We start from the raw sequence: 20,651 nt of genomic DNA, 5'->3' as shown, positions 1-20,651 counted from the left end.
AGTTCGCACCTTTTCAAACCCATTGGCTGCCTCTTGCAGCTTTGTGTAGATTTATGCGGTAGCAGTGGGCTTTCTCCATGACCCAATCGCCGGAGTGCATTGAATTTTTACGCATGATTTTCCTACCAAGGAAGTGTGTTCGACGCGAATGACTCTTTTGCTTTTTTCCCTCTGACACCAATGGATAGGAGGCTGGAGATATGCTCTTATTCTATCCTCCAAGACACTCCTGTCGTATTGCACTCTGGCTGAATTTCTACGACCAGTAGGGGCTTACTCCTCGTTACCCCGAAGAAGCTCCCAGACCTTACTGTACTTGCAGGGAGGCAAGGTATTTTCATCAACCGTCGTGGGGTCGACAAAGCTCTTGAACAAAACCATGAATGTATGAAGATTATGGAAACGAAGAGGTAAGGCATTCCAGGTGCTCAATGACCGAGTTCGTTCAAGGTGCTCATTGTACATCGCAAGTTAAGTAACTCTGTCGCAGTCTCTTTTGTCCATGTTATTGGCCGAAGAACGAAGCTGCACTTTGCTACAGCTAGCACGAGGGTAGAGGATGTCTAGCTTGAAATTGAAGTAGACAGGGGCAAAAGCTCCTCTATGATCGAACGCCAGCTCATAATGCCCCATTGCGAAGTCTCTTGATTCTTGGCAAATGTGTAGGGCTATTGGAACGTCTGCAACAAAATCATAGGTTATATAGTTGTGTAGCTGCTCATACCTTGCGAATCGGACTTCGACCATTAAATGATAACTTAGCAAGCCTGCACAGTAACAGCCAATTAACCGAATCGCCACTTTCACTTGCCACCAGAAATTCGAGCATGGAAAAGTTCCTTTCGGAGGGTCTAGAGGAAAGTTGGGGCAAAGGCATAGTTCAATGACTAAAGCAAAGATGAGTAAGTGCGTACCCAGTCGCTGTTCAATTGTCAATTCCCAAATCATGTTTCGGATTTCGGCAGAGAGTTTCATGAAATGGAATCCTCCCTTTTCCGGTAGTGGCCGATATCTAGACTGCTATCTGAAATTGAGCGATTTTTGATTCCCGAACTTATTTTGACATGGAGTCCACCCTTAATTCTGACCTAGGTTCGAACCCTACATCCTTTCAGACATCGAGGTTCTCCAGCATATCATATTTCAGGGGAAAATATTAATAAGGCTGATATATAGGTATAGTCAGTGACCCTGAGAGGTAAGATGATACAAAATCAATGAAGGTGGCAGTAAATTGGGGCAATGTCTAACTGAGTGGCTTCGACAAATTCGCCTCTTCTTTGTTGGGATAGCAAGTCGGTTTGGTTTCCTGGATGAGAAGGATAAAAGCATGCACATTTGTCTTTGTGATCGTTAGAAACATTTCTATTTTATCAGTATTATCTATTTGGATAGTATATTTAGAGAGATGGCAATTTGAAACCCAGCTGGTAGAGCCTAGGTCTCATTACTGGCTTATTTACCAGCAGATGAATATGTTCTGTTTGTCAGGGTCTGAATAAAAACAAGCACTAATTTGGCCATCATTTGTTCAATCTTGTAGCAGCTACATCAGTTTACAAAAGCTGTGGTTTAATGAGACGTGATCTTCCTTACAAACTGACTTGGTATATTGCAGTCCCACCCTCATCCTCTTCCTGAACCGTTCTTTCTTTCCCAGGATTACCTTGCTGTGTGTTTGTGAAGATCGTCTGCAGCTCAATGATGGATTCCTTTTTCCTCTGCCCCCATGCAAAACAAGCAGGCTGTATGTTATAGTTTCCTCCGAAACTCGATCAAGCTTGTCTTCTAGGAAAACATTACGAATAAAAGCGCATGCCAACTCAACAACTCTTTATCTGCCCCCATTCACTTGTATTGCCTTGTGATGATATCATTAGGATACAAGGATTTGTGTTAATATCTCTGCGTGTGGTCAAATTATTGATTTACCAAGACGTGATTACAATTAGCATATGAACTTCGTAGTGAGTTTTTAAAAAGACAGCTTGCCTTGACATTAGTCAATGGAAAACCTCTATTGGTGAAGGGTTGCTGCTACTGGTTGAGTTGGGAAACCTTGATTTATTTGATGAAAGAGCAGAGAGAATCATTTACATTTACACTGATAAATGCAATATATCTTCGAATGAGCACGATCGACCGTCTGGTCCCATTTTGATGTAAATGTATAGCACTTGAGAAGCCACCTCTAACCTAATGCCATTAATTTTATGAAATAATTTGTCAACATATCGCCAGCCAGCTTGATATTGTCTGAGGCTCAAGATAACTCAAACTAGCTGCTTCGTAAACCTGCTTTTAGGCAACAAAATCTCATAACTTGGTTACAATTTCCCCGTTGAACCCCAATAAGTGTTGAATGATGTTTTAGCTATCCAGATGCCACATCGTATGGGCATCTGAATGAGAGCATATAGAGTTAAGAATCGGAGCCTGTTGATTTGTTCGATACTTTTTAGTCCCCTCAGAGAAGTCCATTACGAGATATTGCTCTGCAAAACAATAACAGATAGAGAGATGAATAGAAGTGTATGATTCTACGCCGAAGCTATGGGGAAAATAAGTCTAATGTGCATGAACAGAATGGTAGATAGGTGTAAAAAAGCTGGCAGTAGAATTGGAGTTCATATTGAATTCGGCGAAGAATGAAAGAAGGCTCACTTGAGCGATTCCGCTCCAAAGATGATGTCAGAATTCAAACATTCATACAGCTATCTGGAAATATTGACTTGTTGGCAAATCTCATATTACCTGCAATCTGCTATATTGCATTAAGAAGCATGCGAGATACAAATCAGTGTCTTGAGCAATAGATACACTTTCGAGCAAAGTATTGTGGTTTCATCTAGAAATTGTTACATTTTTCGTACAATACTCTATACACAAGAGAAGAGCAAATATATTATCATAGCTCATTCATCACGCAGCACTCCTAATCTTCTTCACGAGATCACTCTGATGCTCTTCCAATATCTGATCCAATGCGCTCTTCTCTATCACAACCCTTGACAATTCCAACAAATCCTTGACATCCACTTCGTTCACATCCAACACCGTCGCATCATTTTTGCTCACGACGCTGGACAGGTTCTTCCTGAAACCACCCGTCACAATTAACGTCCTTCCGTTATTCTTGCTCCATCCCAAATTTTCAAAGACTCTCTTCGCATATCTGGTCTTTGGGTGCTCGAATTCCATTCCATCTTCACAGACAATCAATTGTCCTTTTCTATACCTCCAACTCAGCGCCGTCCGCCACGCAATATCGTACATCTTTCTCGGTAAGTCAGTTCCAAAATCTCTTGGATGAGGACCGAATGATTTTCCTCCTCCAACGATCAATGGCGATTGTCTCCAACCAAGACGAGCACCACCAGTTCCCTTTTGCGGGCGAATCTTTCGATGAGAACCATGGACATCGAAGCGAGTTTTAGAGGATGCAGTTCCTTGACGGGTGTTGTCGCCTTCGAATACTACAGCGCGATGGAGAAGATCTCGACGGAGAGGGAGGTAGAGGTGTTTACTTGGGTAGGATTCGAATCGAACGGGTTCCATAGTAGGGAATTTGTAGATGGTCGTTAGGACTGGGGGGTCTGCGGGGTGTTAATAGATAGATCGAGATATTTGGCATAAAATATTTACTGAAAGGGTCAGATATGATATCTGATGTTTGTGTGAGAATGCTAGGCTCATATTCCTGAGAGATACCGGACGGTAATGGCGCCTCTGTTGCCATTGTCCTCGTAAATTGTGGTGCTAGACATTGCTACAATAAAATCAGTACTCTATTTCTCAATCTCCAATCAAAACAACATACTGTCAGAGGATCCCTAGCACTATTTATTGATGTGCGAAAAGCATTCAAGCTTTTCGTAAAGTTTTGAAGTCCCTTCGTCGCCATATTTAAGTGACTTAAATCCTATAGGGTCGCTGTCGTCGTTGATTTCGATGAATTTCGGCGAGGCTAGGCCAAAATTAAATTTCCTCGGCAATTCTTCGGCATGTCCCGCCAATATTTGATATGGCGTTCGATAATTTTGTCGAAACATCACATATCAGCACCACATCACCATGCCTCCTTGTCAGAAGGCCGTAAGGCCCATGGCACGATGCCTACAGAATGCTCCGTCATTATATCTATCTGCAAGATCAATACGAACGTTTACGAGCTCCACGACATTCAATGCAGAAGCTGCGGCTCAGGAAGCAGCACCTTCTGGTCTCGACCCGGCAACTGTTGTGAGACCAGAAAATGAGAGGAAATTGATGAGGCAGGGTATTATGCCCATAGGATCAAGACGTCGTCGTGCAGCGCTGAAGACTTCCGCCAATATCCCTTTCGAACAATTACCATATCAATGTTTCCAGGAAGCTCGAAAGGTCTTACAAGCGGATAGAGAGGAAAAGTTAGAGATGATCGCGAAGGAGAGATTACGGCTCAAGAACTTGGAGGCGCAGGATGCATCAGCTAGCGGGGGTGAGAAGCAGAAGCAAACCAGAATAGAAAGTATAAAGAGATATTTGGAGTACTTGAAGATCCAAGCAGATATCAATGATCCTTTGATCAAGAAGCGATTCGAAGATGGTGAAGGTATGATGATAATTGCAGAGTATCTTCCATTTTCGCATTACTAAAATCCTCAGGCGATATGAACAAACCAATCTACCGCTACCTAGCAGATCGAAAGTGGCGCGAATATCAACGTAAAATAATTGTCCAACGTCTACAACAATTTTCGATTGTCCCGGATCTTCTCCCTCATTTCGAACCTACCGCCGAAGTTCGTCTCGCGTTCCAAGCACGTAATGTTCAACCGGGCGATTACGTAGACTCCAGAGTCAGTGAATTCCCGGCTAGATTGAAGGTCCAGGTTTTCGACAAAGGGGAGAGACTCGTCAGTGTTGTGGTTGTGGATGCAGATGTTCCAAATGTAGAGAATGATCACTTCAACACGAGATGCCATTACCTTGCTGCCAACATTCCAATTTCACCGGTACAAGATTCGTTACCGCTATCCAGAGCAGACCCAGAGAGCCAATTGATCTTACCATGGCTACCACCATTTGCGCAAAAGGGATCACCATATCACCGGTACTCAATATTCGTATTAGAGCAAAAACCCGGACAAGTTCTGGATGTAGCGGCACTCAAAGAATTATATCAACGTGATCGATTCAACCTCAGGGGTTTCAAAGACAGACATGATGTACAACCCATAGGATTGGGGCTTTTCAGAAGCGAATGGGATGAGGGTACCAAGGGAGTTATGCAGAGAGCAGGAATCGAAGGATGGGATATAGAGTTCAAGAGAACGAGAATTCCAGCACTCAAGCCAAAACAGAAGGCTAGAGGTTGGGAGGCACGTCATGCTAGTGATAAGTATAAGTCTTTGAGGAGATGATATTTATGATAGCTAAAAATGTATCATATTTGTAATATCTGCTGATTTTGCTCTCCATGATACTCGAGCTGAGTATATCTGTTGCATAGTATGACTGAGACTATTCTGAATTATCGCAAGTCTACATCTACCTAGGTATCTTGACTGAACGAACACGAGGTTGTAAACTCTCTACTCGTCTGAATTAACTTATTAAGTAGCATGATCTAGTCTGACATCTCGAAAGAGACACGCGAGAAGGCAATCTCAAGGGTCAAGGGTCTTCCTTCACCTGTCAGACCCAAAGACCCTCGTCAACCAGATTGGCGAGACGGGTATCTGAGTTACGAAAACGAGATCACCGTAGAAAGAGAAAGTAATTCTAGCCCATTTTCTTCCTCTCGTCTCGATTTCTCGAAAAACTTCGAATATAATCCAATCAATCAACCGATCAATCAATCATTCAATCATTCATTCATTCATTCCCCTTTCTACAACAAGGGTCCTTGCCTCTTCTAGGCTGATGTGTAGAATTTCCAGATTCTCTTACAAACTACAATGGTATAAACTCGTTAGACTTGCCCATACGTCAGTTGATACGCTCAGAGCTTCCACGTCGGGGTGTCAACTCACTGGGAGTTAGTCCTATCCTCGAAATTATCTAGTGTGCTTCTGTGTAATGAGTCGAATTGGTTGAATTTCCTTTCCGGCATCTATTTTGAACTTGCTGATCTTAGCGAGCCACTCTCGTCTCTTTACATGGCATCGTAGAATGAATTGGCACTTTGCTGGATGGAATTTGCAAATACCTACCCAGCCAGAGATACAACACAGGGACAGAGAGCAACACGAACAAATTTCAAGCGAGATATGCGGACAACGACTTCTATAAATTCTTAATTACGTCTCGTCTTAATCTATCTTAAAAATGCACGCATGAATCCCATTCCCCATATGTATTTTAAAACGCCAGCCCTAAGAGCTTGTGGTATTAGGTCGATCCTGATAACAACAAGCAATGCAATGTAGTCCGTTCGAATGTATGCCCATTCGCATATCCCATTCCCTTTGCACATTTCATTCGCCAGCTCGTTAAGTTCCGTCGTATCGTATCGCATCATTTATCCACCTACAGCCATCTCCATGAACAACTTTTCCCTCTTCAACAAGAAACTCAATAGTAACGTCAATGCCGCACCAGCTACAACCAAGTAATAAGTTTTGTCGATTGCCTGCACGATTCCCTCAATGGCTTTGTCTCTTAGTTCTTGAGATACGCTTTGGAATAGCGCACTTTGCGATCCGGCAATGGCGCTTCTGATTTGGTCTGCTGAGAAGCCTTCGCCCGCAAACGCGTTGTTGACATTTTTAAATGCTGTGCTCTGGAAGACTGTACCGGAGACTGAGAGACCAATGACGACACCACCGATTTGAGCTACGTTGATGTATCCAATGGATGCAGGGACTTCTTGGCCACGACCATCACGGCCGAGGATAGCGGGGGCGATACTGTAGGAGGCTTGAGTAATCATACCGCAGCCAATAGCGATGAGGATACTCCAGCCATAGATAGAGCCTGCGTTTGTAGAGGTGGTGACTGTAGTCATTGCGGCACCTCCAGCGAGAGCAAACATACCCCAGAGGACGAAGAATGGCCAGTAGTAGCCAATCTTTGGCATGAGTATTCCTTGTGACATGACGACTACAATGTAAAGGACAATAAACGGCATGAGTCTGACAGCGGCTTGAATACCATCGTCTCCTTTAGAAAACTGGAAGAAGAGGGGGATGTAGAAGATCGGAACAAAGAGTGCTGTTCCTGCTGCTGCGGTACAGATAAATAGGAGAATCATGGTTCGTGATTTGAGGAATTGTACTGGGAACAATCGATCTTCGGGTGTGGTGAAAATGCAAAATTGTTGCTGGACTGCGAAAAGGATGAAGATAACACCGCAGGACACGAATGTGGCAATGGTGCGTCCATCATTCCACGGCCAGTTGGCGCCACCGAAGGTAAGAGCGATGACGAATGAAGTAAAGAGACCGGCATTTAACAAAGCTCCAATCCAATCAACGTGCTTAACTTTGTGAAGGACATCCAGATCTGGTTGTGGGTCGAATGAAGGGATCAAGAGGAGAGCTGGTACGGCAATAGCGAAGATGACTAAGTTGATATAGAAGGCCTAAGTGGATAGTTAGTTTCTGTAGATTAATGTTAAGATAGAGTACTGACCCATCTCCAGGTTGCTCCTGAATCTGCGAAGGCTCCTCCAATGACAGGACCAAGAATCGTTCCAAGACCCCAGGTGATACCAACACCTCCTAGATAGAGAGGACGTTCTGTAATGGTAGTATTGATGGCGACCAAGTTCAAGGTTCCGAGATACATTCCAGCTCCTCCTACACCGGCAATGACTCTTCCAACAATGAGTGCATTCATGTTAGGCGCCGCACCGCACACAGCACTGCCGACGATGAAGATAACGACTGAAACGACATGGGTCCACTTGACATTGAAAGTGCTATATGCCTTACCACTAGCAATGGAGTTAGTTTTTGCATAATCATGTTACATATAAGGAATACTAACATAGTAAGAATCGTAGCAATGGAACCCAACGGGAAACCTGTACCCAACCAAGACAGCTTCGAAATATCACCGTAGGTTCCAAGGACAGCAGATTGAATATCAGCAGCGATAGTGTTATCCAAGCCGTATAAGAAAGTAGCGACATAGAACCCAACACAAATGACGATCCATTTCCAACCAGTAACTGTTCTCACTTGTTCAGGCTCAGGTGGTGGACTGGTAGTTACTGGGCCTTTCTCTGAATCTGTTGTAAAGGCATCTTCTGATCGTTCAAGTCTTTGGGGCTTGTCATCTATGGATGGGGCTGAAGAAGCTATTGTGGAGGGAACAGCTGGTGCTGTAGTTGACGACATTGTAGAGTCACAGCTTTCACAATATATGAGAATGAAAGGTGTAGACAAACTTGAGAAGATCAAGGTTGATGAGGATTATGAAATATGGGAGTACGAAAGACTTATACCGCTATATAAGTAGACTGTGACATGGCAAGGGTGCTTCCAGCCTGCTTGAAATGTACAATACCGAACGGTATGATTCCGTGCCAGATTTGAAAGCAAAAGGAGTATGAATGAATTGGATCGGCCATAACTGCTCAATAACCCGAAGCATTTCGCGATTCTTGTTGGTATTGATAGGGTCAGATGAAGGCTTGGAAGTACTCTTTCAAGGTACGTTCCCAAGGGTTGGATAATTAGGCGCGTCTCTGCGCAATGTTTGCAGGAGATAATGTGACTTCATGGGGTTTCGGAGATGTTTGTCGGACTAAAATCTGACAAAGTATCGGGGTTAGGTGATATTGTAAGATTAATCACACACTGAACATTTAAAAGGGACAGCATTTGGCTGTATTCAATTGGATAAATGATAGAGTATTGAGTATTCCGCGGAGTTGTCAAAGACGTCTTCTATTCGAAGAATGCACATTGCTTTTTCTGAGGTATTCTCTTGAACCCCTTGACACCCTTGATCTCCACTTGGGTATTCAATATTTGTTGTTCTGATATCGAAAATGAGGTGAGAGTAAGGTTAGAAAATTGATCGGTGTTTGTGGGGAAAGATCTCCGAAAAATATGACGCTAGCTATAATAGTGCTAGCACACCCGAATACGCTAGCATCTGCCACATCAAGCCACCGGAGCTTCATGAAAAGCACGGAGTCCAACAAGAAAACAACACACATGTAATATCATCAACCTGCAAAATTTGATTTCGTTTCCTCCAGACCTATGGACCCGAGTTGGGTCTCATTCATAAAGAGTCCCTACTTAGGTGCTTCAGGAGTATAATAATCGCTTTTGCTATGGCACATGTGGTTGATCTTATCCTCACCGGAGGATGATCTGAAGAGCCACGTCTGGTCTCGCATACTCATTCACACGAATACTTTGAATCCAAATAGTTTATGTAATAGGATGAGTACCTACGGAGTAGTATCCGGAGAGTGATCTTCACTAGGACTAGGATCACATGCAAGTCATGCTTTGTTTTGCCGCATTTACTGGAGTGCTCTTTGTCCACTGAAAATGCCATACGTGAACGGGCATGTTTTGAATCAGTAATCAATTCACGGTGCCTAAGGTGTTGATGAATAAGTGCTCTCTTACATTAGACAAAGTATAGCCTGGCAGGGAGGGGAGTTGTTTCATCATTTACCTGTATGTCAAGAAAGCTCAAAAGGTTTGATACAATTCATAACTCTCGAATATACTTCATAATGACAGATAAGAAGCTTATAGTTGTTCTTGGAGCTACTGGTGCACAAGTACATTCACTCTTACATACCCCTTAAGTTCAGTGCAGCATACTAACAATCCTGACTCAAGGGCGGCCCCACAACCCGTTATATCCTCAAGCATCTTTCTGATACTTACCGAGTGCGGGCCGTAACCCGTGAACCTACAAAGCCATACGCTCAAGCTCTATCCAAAAGTGGTGCCGAAGTTATCTCTGCCGATTATGATATTCCTGACTCCATCAAGGCTGCTCTATCCGGAGCCCATGCCATATTTGCTATCACTAACTTCTGGTAACAAAACTCACTTGATGTTGAGGTAGCTCAAGCCAAGACTATTAATCGGATTGCTTCCAAACTTCCTCACCTCGAACATTATATATTGAGTAGTCTACCCGATGGAAGGACATTAGCTGGACGTCAATTTCAAAACATCTTACCATATAACGCTAAAGCACTGATCCGACATGATTTGGCTGAGAATTATCCGATTTTGTGGAAAAAAACTACAGAGGTGTTTGTCGCATTCTACTTTCAAAACTGGGTCAGGTATTCAATGGTCTTAGGTCCTTATAAGGTTTGTTCTTGTTTCTTCTAGGCTTCGATGGGGTGGCTTACAAGAAGAATGATTAGGCGCCAGATGGATCATTTGTACTCTCAATGCCATATTCAGGTTACATTAGGGTTCCTTGCTCCGATGCTGGGGACACAGGAATGGCAATTGGAGAAGTCCTGAGGGGAGGGAAGAAATTCTTTGGAAGACAGGTTGTGCTTTTTGAAGAACCGATTCCAGAAGAAGAAAGATTCAAGGCATGGGCTGACGGTAAGTCTTTTTTTATTTTAAATTCGAAGCCCTGGTACCTAATATCATGCACAGAACTCGGTATCAAAGCTAGATTCGAGCAAGTTTCCTCGGAGCAGCACGCAAAGCGACTATCGAGCTATGGGCTTCCCTCAGATACTGCCGTTGCTAGCACAGAATTCGTTGAGGCCTTACCGTATGAAGAATCAATGTTAATGAGTGTGAGGCATGTACAGACGGAAGAGGTAAAGATTATGGTTTGTCTCAGAGGACTCCTACTAACACACTAGTAGTACCTCCCAGATTGTTACAAATTGGCCACTTGGGTAGATTATGTCAGGAAGGAAGACTGGTCGCCTTTGATAGGTACATGAAGCACTTAGGGTTACATTTGTGTATGGTGGGCAGTGCAGCGGAAGCCCCCTAATGGGGTGATGGCAATTTAAGGTCGATTCTGCTTGTATGTGCTTCACAAATCTATATTACGATCAGTAATCCAACCACAAAAATAAAATGCACAATCTATGTCCAATCAAATTACTTCCTACATAATCCAGACAACAAACTTTGTCATGTACATGAGCTTAGGCTTGGATGGGTGGGATGGGTGTGTGACAATGGAGGATGAATAGGACTGATAACGTTTATTCTATGAACTTCGATGCTGATGCTGAGAGCAAGCGTGAAATATGAAACTTGAAATCTAATCTTGTCCCAAACAAATGCAGACTATCGCGCGTAGCTTAATCGGAGGTTTTGGTAAAGGGCTTAGCTTTTCACATGCGTGCAAGAGTTTTACATGTATTGAGAGAACGCGGTTGATTGAAGAGCAATCTACGGAACTTTACTCCAGATCTATCTTCTGTTTACTGCATGCAGTAGAGATATCTTTTCGATATCAAACACATCCACTCATTCTCCAGCACAAACTTTTCTTTCCCCATTTCCATACCCATCCATTCATCCACAAATTCAGTAAACCCCCCACCCTCGCCAACCATTTTGGCCCTTCAATAAACCCCCCATTTCCCTACATCTAATCCTCCAAAACCCCCTCCGCATCACACAATTCTTTCCACGACTTCCCCATCCATTCATCCATCATATCCGCCTTCGAAAAACACGTCGTCTCATGCAACAACTCATGTCTCTCCCTCTTCAGCGCCCTCAAAAGTCCCCTATCAATCCTAACGCCTCTCTTCTCCCACCCCTCCAACTCCCTAATCTTCTCCCCTACCCTCTTCCTCGCCATATCAATATCCCTCTTCCTCATCTCTTCCTCTCCTGTAACCTCCTCATCCCCCGCCGCCCCCATCCCCTCCACCACCCCCTCCATAACCCTCCTATTCCTCCTACTCTCCTCCAACACCCCCTCCAACTTCGCAACCACATCATCCCACTGCTCCAACTCCCTCTCCTCCTCCGCTTCCCTAATCGCCATTCCCACCATGCGCTCTTGCACATCCATCGCGAACTCATATGCACAAGCGAGTAGTGCGTGGTGAGAGAGGATAAATACCGTCCAGCGCCAGGGAGCCGGAATGGCATATTTGGCAATGAGGTATGCGACGGGGATGGCGAAGAGGATGTTGAAGATGACTGGGTAGATGGTCGGGTTAGCTTGATTCTTCCATCTTCGGTATGAATTTTTTGAATGACAAAAAAACTCGTTGAAGTGAATTTTCACACTGAAGTCGAATGAAATAAGATCAAAGCCGAGAAAACAAAAAGAAAGACATACCCAACCAAACACTAAGTCCCCATCTTTCCCAATGAACCCACACTTTCTCTTCCTTCTCAATTTCTTTTCCGTCCTCTTTCTTCTTCTCCATCTCCTCCCGATACAACCTCTCCCTCTCCTTCCTCTCCCCAACCCCTCGATCGCTAATCTCTCTCATCCTATCCAATTCCGAATAATCATTCCCACTCCCCTCCCGCCCAGCCGCGGGCACGCTCCCAAAAGAAACCTTTCTCCCCGTAACCGCCATCGTATTCTTCGTCATCTTCTCCTCTTCGGTCTGTGTCTCTGTATCCTCTTGAAGATATACTCAGATCAGACTGACCACTGGTGCTTTATTCGCAATCTTTGTATCTTCTCCTCTCCCAATCTGCAAAGTCGCAAGATGCAGGATCGACAAGAAGTAAATCGGTATAAATAGTTCGATGCGGCGTCGATATCAGTATCAGTCCCAAATTCCTATTTCCTCTTTTCTTTTTCGACAATGAAAATATCGACAGTGTCACTTCCTCACAGAATTCAGAAATCTAAAAATCCGACAAACTGTAGAAATCCGTAAAATCGTATACCAAATTTCCTCCCTCTCGCGCAGAACGTCTCTTATTTATAAAATAAAAACCTCTGCGTTGTTGAAAGGATATGATCGAAGGGAATAGTAATCGAAAGAAGTCGTAACCGCTAAACATTCATAGATAATTGTTTGTGTGCGAATATGATGTTGTGTTGTGTTGTGAGAAAATCAAAGACGTCGGAAGATCGATCTGGATCTTTCTCCCACGATCTCAATTATTTGAATTGTACGAAAGGAAGAAAAATTAAAGGTTCGAGTAAGCGAGAACTAAGATTTAAGCCTTTGAAAAGCGAATGGTAAAGAATAATAATGAAACAAGAATAACAAAACTTCAAGTGAATGCTATATCCATATCTAATATATGAATTTCGCTATTCCAGTCTGATGTCCATCTATAAAACAAATGAATAATTTAACTTCCGTCTCATCCGAATGATATTTGACAACTCTCCTCCCAACGTTCTATTTCATTGTCTCTTTCATTCTAAGAACACATGAACATAAATAATACAAGCAGAAATCAAACTATGGGTCCTTCTGATAGCATCGCCCATCGCTCCTTTCCCTTTTTTACTTCATCGCTTTTCCTGTCAACTACCAAAAGAGAATTTCAAAGCAAAAATACAATTCATCAGTCCTCCCAACTTTTAAAACCATCCAGGATGGAAAGTGTCTGATTTGCCCAATCATTATGTATAACTCCGTCCGTATTAACGTCCATACAAATCTCACTTCCATCCTCGTATCTTCCACTCCTCTCTCTAACAACTGTACCATTGCTCCCGGTGCTATCTTCCGAGCTCATCGTACCAGTCATCCTCCGTCTCAAAATTAGTCTCCTCGTACCACCGTCAACACTATATCCCCTTCCATGCGAGACAATATTATCCTCAGCTTGAATACCCTTAGCCTGGTAGATCAGTCCTCGCTGCTCTTCCATCCTCGAATCATTTCTAGCTCTAATAATGTCCATCAACTCTAACTTTCTCTCGGCTGCTTCAGCCCTTCTTCGCCACATCTCTACTTCCTCTCTCGATTCTCTCAATTGTTCCGTCAAACTGATATGCTCAGTATCAGAGCTGGATCTTATTTCAAATCGTCGTTGCAATTGCCGTACTTGTTCAGTTTTTTCATATACCTGTTGTTGGAGACTGCATATCTGCGAGTGTAAGACTGTGTTACCACGAGTCAAAGTATTCTTTGAAAGCGTTGTATCGTGAGCAAGTTGCGATTGTGATTGTAGAAAATTATGTGCAGCTTCAAATTCTGATGATGTCAAAGACAAAATATCAGAATTGCCAATACTACTATATGCGCCATCCATTCCAGCTTGTCTAATTGACATAGGTGGTTGATGACCCACTGGCTTCAGGGGAACGGTGAGAGAACTGGAAGTAGAAAGAGGACGTCTCAATGAAGTTACAGAGTCCTCGTGAGAATTCTCAACTATAACTGGTGGTGGGATATGGTCTGGTACGAAATCTCTCAAGACTCTCTTGGGGGCTTGCATTTTGGTGGGCGATGGATGTTCTTGAGCTTGCTGAAAGCGCTGAGCTAAGCCCGTATTACGGAAAGAACGAATAGACTTTCCAGATTTAAAAGATGCAATTGATCTTGTTGGCGATGGTGGCGGATTAATAGTATAAGGCGAAACAACACCCTCACCTCTTCTATTGTCGACCGATGCTATAGGTACTGGTATAGAAGATTTTGCTGGGGCTGGTGACGATAGAAGAGGAGGTGCTGCCTTCACAGTATCGAATTTCTCTGCCATGGCCCTAACACTGACCTTCTTGGGTGTTCGAGTAGGCTCGGGAGTGGGAATCTTTCGCGAATGGGGTTCCGTGTGATACTCTGTGACTGGCCTAGAAGGTTCACTCTTGTGGTTATCTTCGGATGATTTTGATGATCGGCTGTCGGACTTCCGCTTTCGAAACATTTCTCTGATCGAGGCTACTTTTGACAAGGTAGCAGGTGAAGCCGTTTCATAAGAAGCTCTTGCTTTCGCCTGGATAACCTGGGGCTCCACTAAAGTTGTGATGACAGGCACAGCAGAATCAGTCTTTCGCGAAACATTGCTCTTAATGCCAGACCGGTCATCATTCCCATGAACCTTTGCGAATTTTGGTGTATCAGAAACATTCTGGCGAGATAGTTGGCGACGTAAAAAGCTTGGTGTGCTAGGTTTCTCCACCTCTCTTTTCTCATGGAAATCCATACCTGAATCATGTTTCGTCGGGTTATCAGATTTCTCGGTAAACTTTATCGACTTTACCTTGGACTTCATAAATATACCAGGAGATTCCAGGGCCTGTCCCAGCACAGCTAAGGATGCTAGATCATCCTCATGTGAGACCTGAGAAAGTGGATCCTTAGGGCTATTTCCCTTGGAGTAATCAGAGCCTGTAAAGCCTTGGCGCCTTCGAAAATCTTTGACATCCTGGGCATATGATGTGCTTGGCGCAAATCTGATATGATTTTCTCTGTTTGATGGGGTATCATGATGGCTTGACGCAGAGAACTGCATATATTTTTGATTGCTATCATGTAGGAGAGAAGATGAGCTAGTCGTTTTGATCTTCTTCGAATGCGCGTCTAGTGATAGTGGGCTTGATTGTGCGTCCAATGTCTTATCATGTCCCAAGTCTTTGGGATCTCTGACAGGTAACAGATCCTCAGCTTCAATAGACTCGCTCTCGAGCCTTCGAACAATACCTTTGACACGAAGTTCAGTATTATGTTCTATGGCTGGACTCTTTTGATTGTTTTCCTTTCCATTTCTCGTAGATGAAGATGGCCCAACACTTTGTGGGGTTTGCTTGAAACTCAGCTTACTATCTTCAAAATCATTTTCATCGGGATGCTCCTTTACCAGAGCTGTGGAAAGAGCACTTGAAGGTTTTGCGCTTTTAAGAGCTTCTCCTAGTGACAACCTTTGACGTGATCGTTGTTTTGAAACTGATAGGGCATCGAACTGCAAGGGATCCGTGTAGTCATCAAGTGCCTGCTGTTCAGTAGTATCTCCGCTGCTATGCCTTGGACACGAACGAGGTGAGGGTCTACGCTGTGGTGGCGTTGGAGATTGATTCCTGTCAGCATTCCTATTGGGTTTCTCATATGTCCAGTCGGGAGGCCTCCGCAAGGAGAAGGATTCTGACATTGAAGGACGTAAAATGGGCGGTTTCCTCCCCCGAATACCCATAATTTTGCTTCCCTCAACGGCTGTGAGGGCTTCTAGATTCTTCATATGGCGAACTACATCACGCCAATGAGTGATGAGCATTTCTGTAATTTCGCCGGCAACCTTGATTTTGTCAACCAGATTATTGAAAGTTACACCTTCTGCACTTTTATGTTTTTTCCTTTCCTTCTTAGTTTTTGGTGGACTCAAAGGAGTGAGGACCAAACTCCCGTGGCCATTGGCCAAGCGAATATTGTAGTTGTCCATTAGATCGCCCACAAGTAGGGGTCCAAAAACAATTCCTAATGGTTTATAGCCCATAAGATCTGAAGTAGGAAGAGGCCTGCCCCGATCGTCTTCCCTTCGCGCTGTCTCTGCTGCACGACCAACCATACAGAGTAGACCTAGGACTGCACAGATAAGTTCCCGCCTATATGTTGACCTTAAAGTCGAGATAGACAAAGCAATAAGTCTCGCTCGAACCTTACTATGCTTAGTTCGTGTCATTTCTGGATCACCCCTAAGATGTGTTTGGATGGAGACGAGGGCGTCGAACAATGGAAGCGACCCCAAAATACCACCAGGGATACCAGAGAGAAATCTCTTGAACGCAGATGCAACATCATGCACATCGCAGTCTATATGGTCTGGTAAAGTCGGACATCTTACTGTTCCCGCAATATGTCCTTCGTCTCCTTTTGAACAATAATGTTCATAAATGAGGCCGATTGTGTGTTGAGATCCTGGTATACGAAATACGCCGCGGGTGGTAGGAGCTGCACGTCAATTAGCGCACGAGGGAAAGTGAAGCGGAATGTAATTCGTAATATACCATGTTGTATCAAATATTGGGCTGTAGCACGAATACAAGTAGGTAAAGTTAAGCTGCTCGCAGCATATTCAGCTGGGAGGTATAACAGACTTGATCCGCACAAACGAACAAGTTCTACCAGATCTCTATCCCTGAGAGAGTCTCTTCTGCCCTTCAGCCGTAACGAATCGCTAATGCTTCGCACTTTCTTGAGATCTCGTCGTTCTGCTTTCTTGGATTTAACGACGGGCGTCTGAGATGAGGAAGTCCGCCTGAAGAGCTTTCTGGACAACCAGTTACCGTGTTTGTCAGGGCCATCTTCAATACACTGATTCTACCAGTAAGTACTTGAGATTACCGGACGTAATAGCCAACTTACAGGAACATCCTCGTATTCACTGGGAATAAATTTTCGTACGCCGTGCTAAAGATCATCAGCTTTCTTCTCCACGCTAGAACAATCTGCTTGCATACCTTATCCGCTAGTCGATTGAATTCTTCTATAAAATGGGTGCGATCATCCGAGTCGTCATTTTCAGACTCACCCCCTGCACTCGAGGAAGTCCAGGTATTACTGCTGCAAAGACCACGTCGAATCCTCGGTCGCTGCACTACGTCTGAAGGCTCGTCGGCGATCGAAGGGCCATCCCCTGTCAAAGCTAAGGAAATATTTGGATCCGATGGAAGTACTCTAATAGATGCTCTTCTGATAGGGATACCTTGACCTCGTAGTAAGTTTTGAGCGATACTAGATTCATCTGCGAATAAGGTTGCGATATCTTGCTGTCGTCTGAGGGATAACGTAGCTGATGATGCTCTAGAATTGAGACGATTAGGTCGCATTTTGATTGTCTAGATAACTCCTAGACAATCAACAATTGTTGCTTGTCATTTGTGTACTAAAAGGCTCTTTGCGAAACATTCTTGAGGTACCAATAAAAGTTACAGATTTGACCTTCAGGAAGATTGTTCTTGCATAAGGAAAAACGTTTTACTGGGTAGGTGCGATTTTCCATTCAACAAAAGAAGAAGTCGCGACTTACAATTACTTGGTAGCCCACTTGAGTGATGACCCCAACGAGGGACTGCGAGGATGTGCAAATCAACGAGAAGCTTTTGATTCTTGAACTCAACCAAAGAATCGAAATGACTCAAAGATTGAATTCCATTGAAGGATGAAATCGATTTGAGATAACTACCTGTATAGCATCTCAAATATCCATAGCTCACATCTGATCCACTAGTCCAGACTGTTGTTAAATTTCTACTCGGGGAACCACTATACAAACTCGTTCAAAGTCAATCCCGACTTCCAGAATGTTAACTCCATAAAAACTTGTTCCATCTTTCAGTCATTTAGAAATGCACAGTATTCCATCGAAACATTATAAAAAAGATAAATTTCCTGAATCGTAAGTACGTTACTGCCCATCATCCATAAAATATTCACAAGCCATTCCCCAAACTTGCCATGTTATCCCTAATCCGCAGTCGATAAAATGGTATTAACGAATATGAATAAATCGCCCAATCACATCTATTTGTGGCCATTTTATGACCAGTGAGATCAGGTTTGTGCCTGTACGCCAAATCGCTATGCAACGCCCATCCGTCCCCGTAGTATCATTGCCAATATCGGACAGGCTCAATCGTCGTCTTCTCCATGTAGGAGTACATACTGCAGAATATCGGATAAAGAGATCACTCCCTTCAAATGCTGCTCTTCATCTATGACCACCAATCGATGCACTCTAGATTTTCGGATCGTGTCAAAGATCGAATTTAGTCTGTCTTCCTCGCTGCATGTATAAATCCCTGCAAAATCTTCTGCTCTGTTTGCCAATGCCTCTCCCACAGTCAACGTCAACCCATCATATACTCCACCTTTGATAATTGTGATTACATCAACAGCCTCGAAAAGGTTAAGAACTCGTAAATCTTTATCAACAATGGGAACACTCGAAATGCTGTGTTTGACCATCATGTGTATGACGTCGATCACTGGGGTGTCCATATTTGCGGTTTGTAAGTCGCCATATGTTCCCAGCTTGAGTTCCGAAACGCTTTTCTTTAGGAATTCCGTCTCATCGACATTGACACTAATAAACTTTAAAATGCGGTATTGTGTAATTACACTAACCACCATCTCTTTTCCGGTTTCGTCATCGACATCAACCAGTGGAATACGGCGGGCGCGGGTTTGTAACATCTGTCGACAGGCGTCATAAAGAGGTCGTGCAGGATGTACCGATACTGTCTCCAGAGGTAGTACGCCAATTGCCTTTTCAATATCTGTGATTCATTCAGCATGACGCTCAACTGACCCTAGTCGTAAACCCTACCTCTTAAGCTACTCAACTTGAATTGGTCTATTTGGTTGAGAGCTTCCGGATTCTGCCAGTAGTATTGAATGACATTTATATAGTCCGAAGTCGTAAGAAGACCAGCAAAAGTTGAGGTGTGCGAATCCCATAGCGGGGCTGAAACGATACCTATAAAGTTCAGAGATCAGCGACGAGATGTGATCTAACATGGCCTGGGGCATTGTATACCATTTTGTAGAAGAATAGTCAAGCTCTTCTTGACAAGTAAATCGGTGTTTAGAATGATAAGTCGAAAGGAAAGAGGTAAAACATCGTAACTTGTACGGCGCTTGAGGAAATCTCGAATCGATTTCTGTTGAATTAAGTACGTCAGCCCCGTGTGATACTCGAAGTACAAACCCCCACGAGTATCCTATGAATGACTTTATATGACCACCCTGATGGAACAAGCGATAACGGGAATTATCTTACCAGACCCTTTTGCTGCTCTTTGTCGAGCGCACTCATCGGCTTTTCCTGCGGCGTTTCCTGCGGCGTTTCTTCCAGCGGCTTTTCTTGCTGCATCTCGGCGACCTTCACTCTTGGAAGGAGGAATGTTGAAGGTTGAGCTATGCGCGACTCGTGATCATGTCTAGCGACAACCGGTGGTTGTGATGTGAAGGTGTCTGCGGGATTGGGCGCCGCTGGCTGCATCTCTTCTGCCATATTAGACATGGATTATGCTTGGGACAATTCGTGGGGAGCACATTGATATTGGGGCGAGGGACAAAGATAAAGTTGGCCGAAAATTCAAGAAGAATTAAATTGAAGTGTGAATCATGAGAAAGGCTGTATGTTGTACTGTGAGAAGATGGATGATATTGAGTCGCAAAGCTTGGAAATGGTGGGTTGAACTTTGAAAGCTAGAACAAAAGTCACGAAGGTGGGGCAGATTTTCTGGGGAATTTTATATATATGATCAGCCAAAATCTGACCTGTTTCAGCTTCTGCATTGTTGTGTTACTTTATTTACCGTAATATTTGAAGTGTGTGAAGTCTGATATCGAAATGAAATACATCTAGCTGCCCAGGTGGGTAGGTAGGTATTCACCGATCAAGATCATCTAGAGCGGTGCGAAAAGGCCTCCACGACAGTGGCCCAGCGGAGCATCATCACTCAATCAACTTTCCTGATCTACCTGCTTCGAGTCAACATATTCGAGCAAACCCAACTTATTGGCAAACGACTGTGTGTGCACGAATAACGAGAGTTACCCCTTCATCATCGCACTAGATACTTGTTCGAGTATTGCCTACCAGGCCAGTATATTTGTTAATAGAGCAATCATTTTATCCATCCTTCGTTGCGAGGTTGCCGATACTTAGATATCAGATAGATAGATGTCAACATCTTTCCTATTCGAGATTGAGGGGAACCTTGAGTGTTTCGTCATCTTTCCAGATGGCTAAAAATGTATACATACACACAGCGCGCGTCTAGCTCTTCTTAATGGAGTGGAAGCAACTTGGAAGCCTTCA

At 43.7% G+C, this 20,651-nt stretch overlaps 5 protein-coding genes across 5 annotated transcripts; 2 read left to right on the top strand and 3 right to left on the bottom strand.

Moving 5' to 3' along the window:
• Positions 1–2,922: 2,922 nt before the first annotated feature.
• On the bottom strand, positions 2,923–3,904 carry Bfra_001861 (putative 50s ribosomal protein l4 protein; the record flags this gene model as incomplete). The annotated part of the gene is made up of 3 exons (XM_037332286.1): positions 2,923–3,596; positions 3,646–3,769; positions 3,821–3,904. 3 exons carry the CDS (start codon positions 3,902–3,904, stop codon positions 2,923–2,925), a joined length of 882 nt encoding a protein of 293 aa, XP_037196440.1.
• A 170-nt stretch (positions 3,905–4,074) lies between these two features.
• On the top strand, positions 4,075–5,405 carry Bfra_001860 (putative ribosomal protein 35 protein; the record flags this gene model as incomplete). The annotated part of the gene is made up of 2 exons (XM_037332285.1): positions 4,075–4,594; positions 4,648–5,405. The coding sequence occupies 2 exons, from the start codon at positions 4,075–4,077 to the stop codon at positions 5,403–5,405; spliced, it is 1,278 nt and encodes a 425-aa protein (XP_037196439.1).
• Positions 5,406–6,505: 1,100 nt separating this feature from the next.
• Bfra_001859 (putative mfs multidrug transporter protein) lies at positions 6,506–8,327 on the bottom strand (the record flags this gene model as incomplete). Its single annotated transcript, XM_037332284.1, has 3 exons — positions 6,506–7,567; positions 7,618–7,921; positions 7,975–8,327. 3 exons carry the CDS (start codon positions 8,325–8,327, stop codon positions 6,506–6,508), a joined length of 1,719 nt encoding a protein of 572 aa, XP_037196438.1.
• Positions 8,328–9,688: 1,361 nt separating this feature from the next.
• Positions 9,689–10,882, top strand: Bfra_001858 (putative nmra-like family protein; the record flags this gene model as incomplete). The annotated part of the gene is made up of 6 exons (XM_037332283.1): positions 9,689–9,736; positions 9,798–10,000; positions 10,097–10,283; positions 10,340–10,529; positions 10,584–10,753; positions 10,802–10,882. The coding sequence occupies 6 exons, from the start codon at positions 9,689–9,691 to the stop codon at positions 10,880–10,882; spliced, it is 879 nt and encodes a 292-aa protein (XP_037196437.1).
• Positions 10,883–11,544: 662 nt separating this feature from the next.
• Bfra_001857 (putative gtpase activating protein rga6 protein) lies at positions 11,545–19,847 on the bottom strand (the record flags this gene model as incomplete). Its single annotated transcript, XM_037332282.1, has 11 exons — positions 11,545–12,107; positions 12,250–12,534; positions 13,550–16,774; positions 16,831–17,137; positions 17,189–17,233; positions 17,284–17,624; positions 17,853–18,049; positions 18,489–19,101; positions 19,152–19,301; positions 19,362–19,485; positions 19,605–19,847. 11 exons carry the CDS (start codon positions 19,845–19,847, stop codon positions 11,545–11,547), a joined length of 6,093 nt encoding a protein of 2,030 aa, XP_037196436.1.
• Positions 19,848–20,651: the final 804 nt, after the last annotated feature.

Source organism: Botrytis fragariae (assembly GCF_013461495.1).
Source record: "Botrytis fragariae strain BVB16 chromosome Unknown tig00000006, whole genome shotgun sequence".
Lineage (NCBI taxonomy): Eukaryota > Fungi > Ascomycota > Leotiomycetes > Helotiales > Sclerotiniaceae > Botrytis > Botrytis fragariae.
This window is presented reverse-complemented; position numbering and strand designations above follow the sequence as displayed.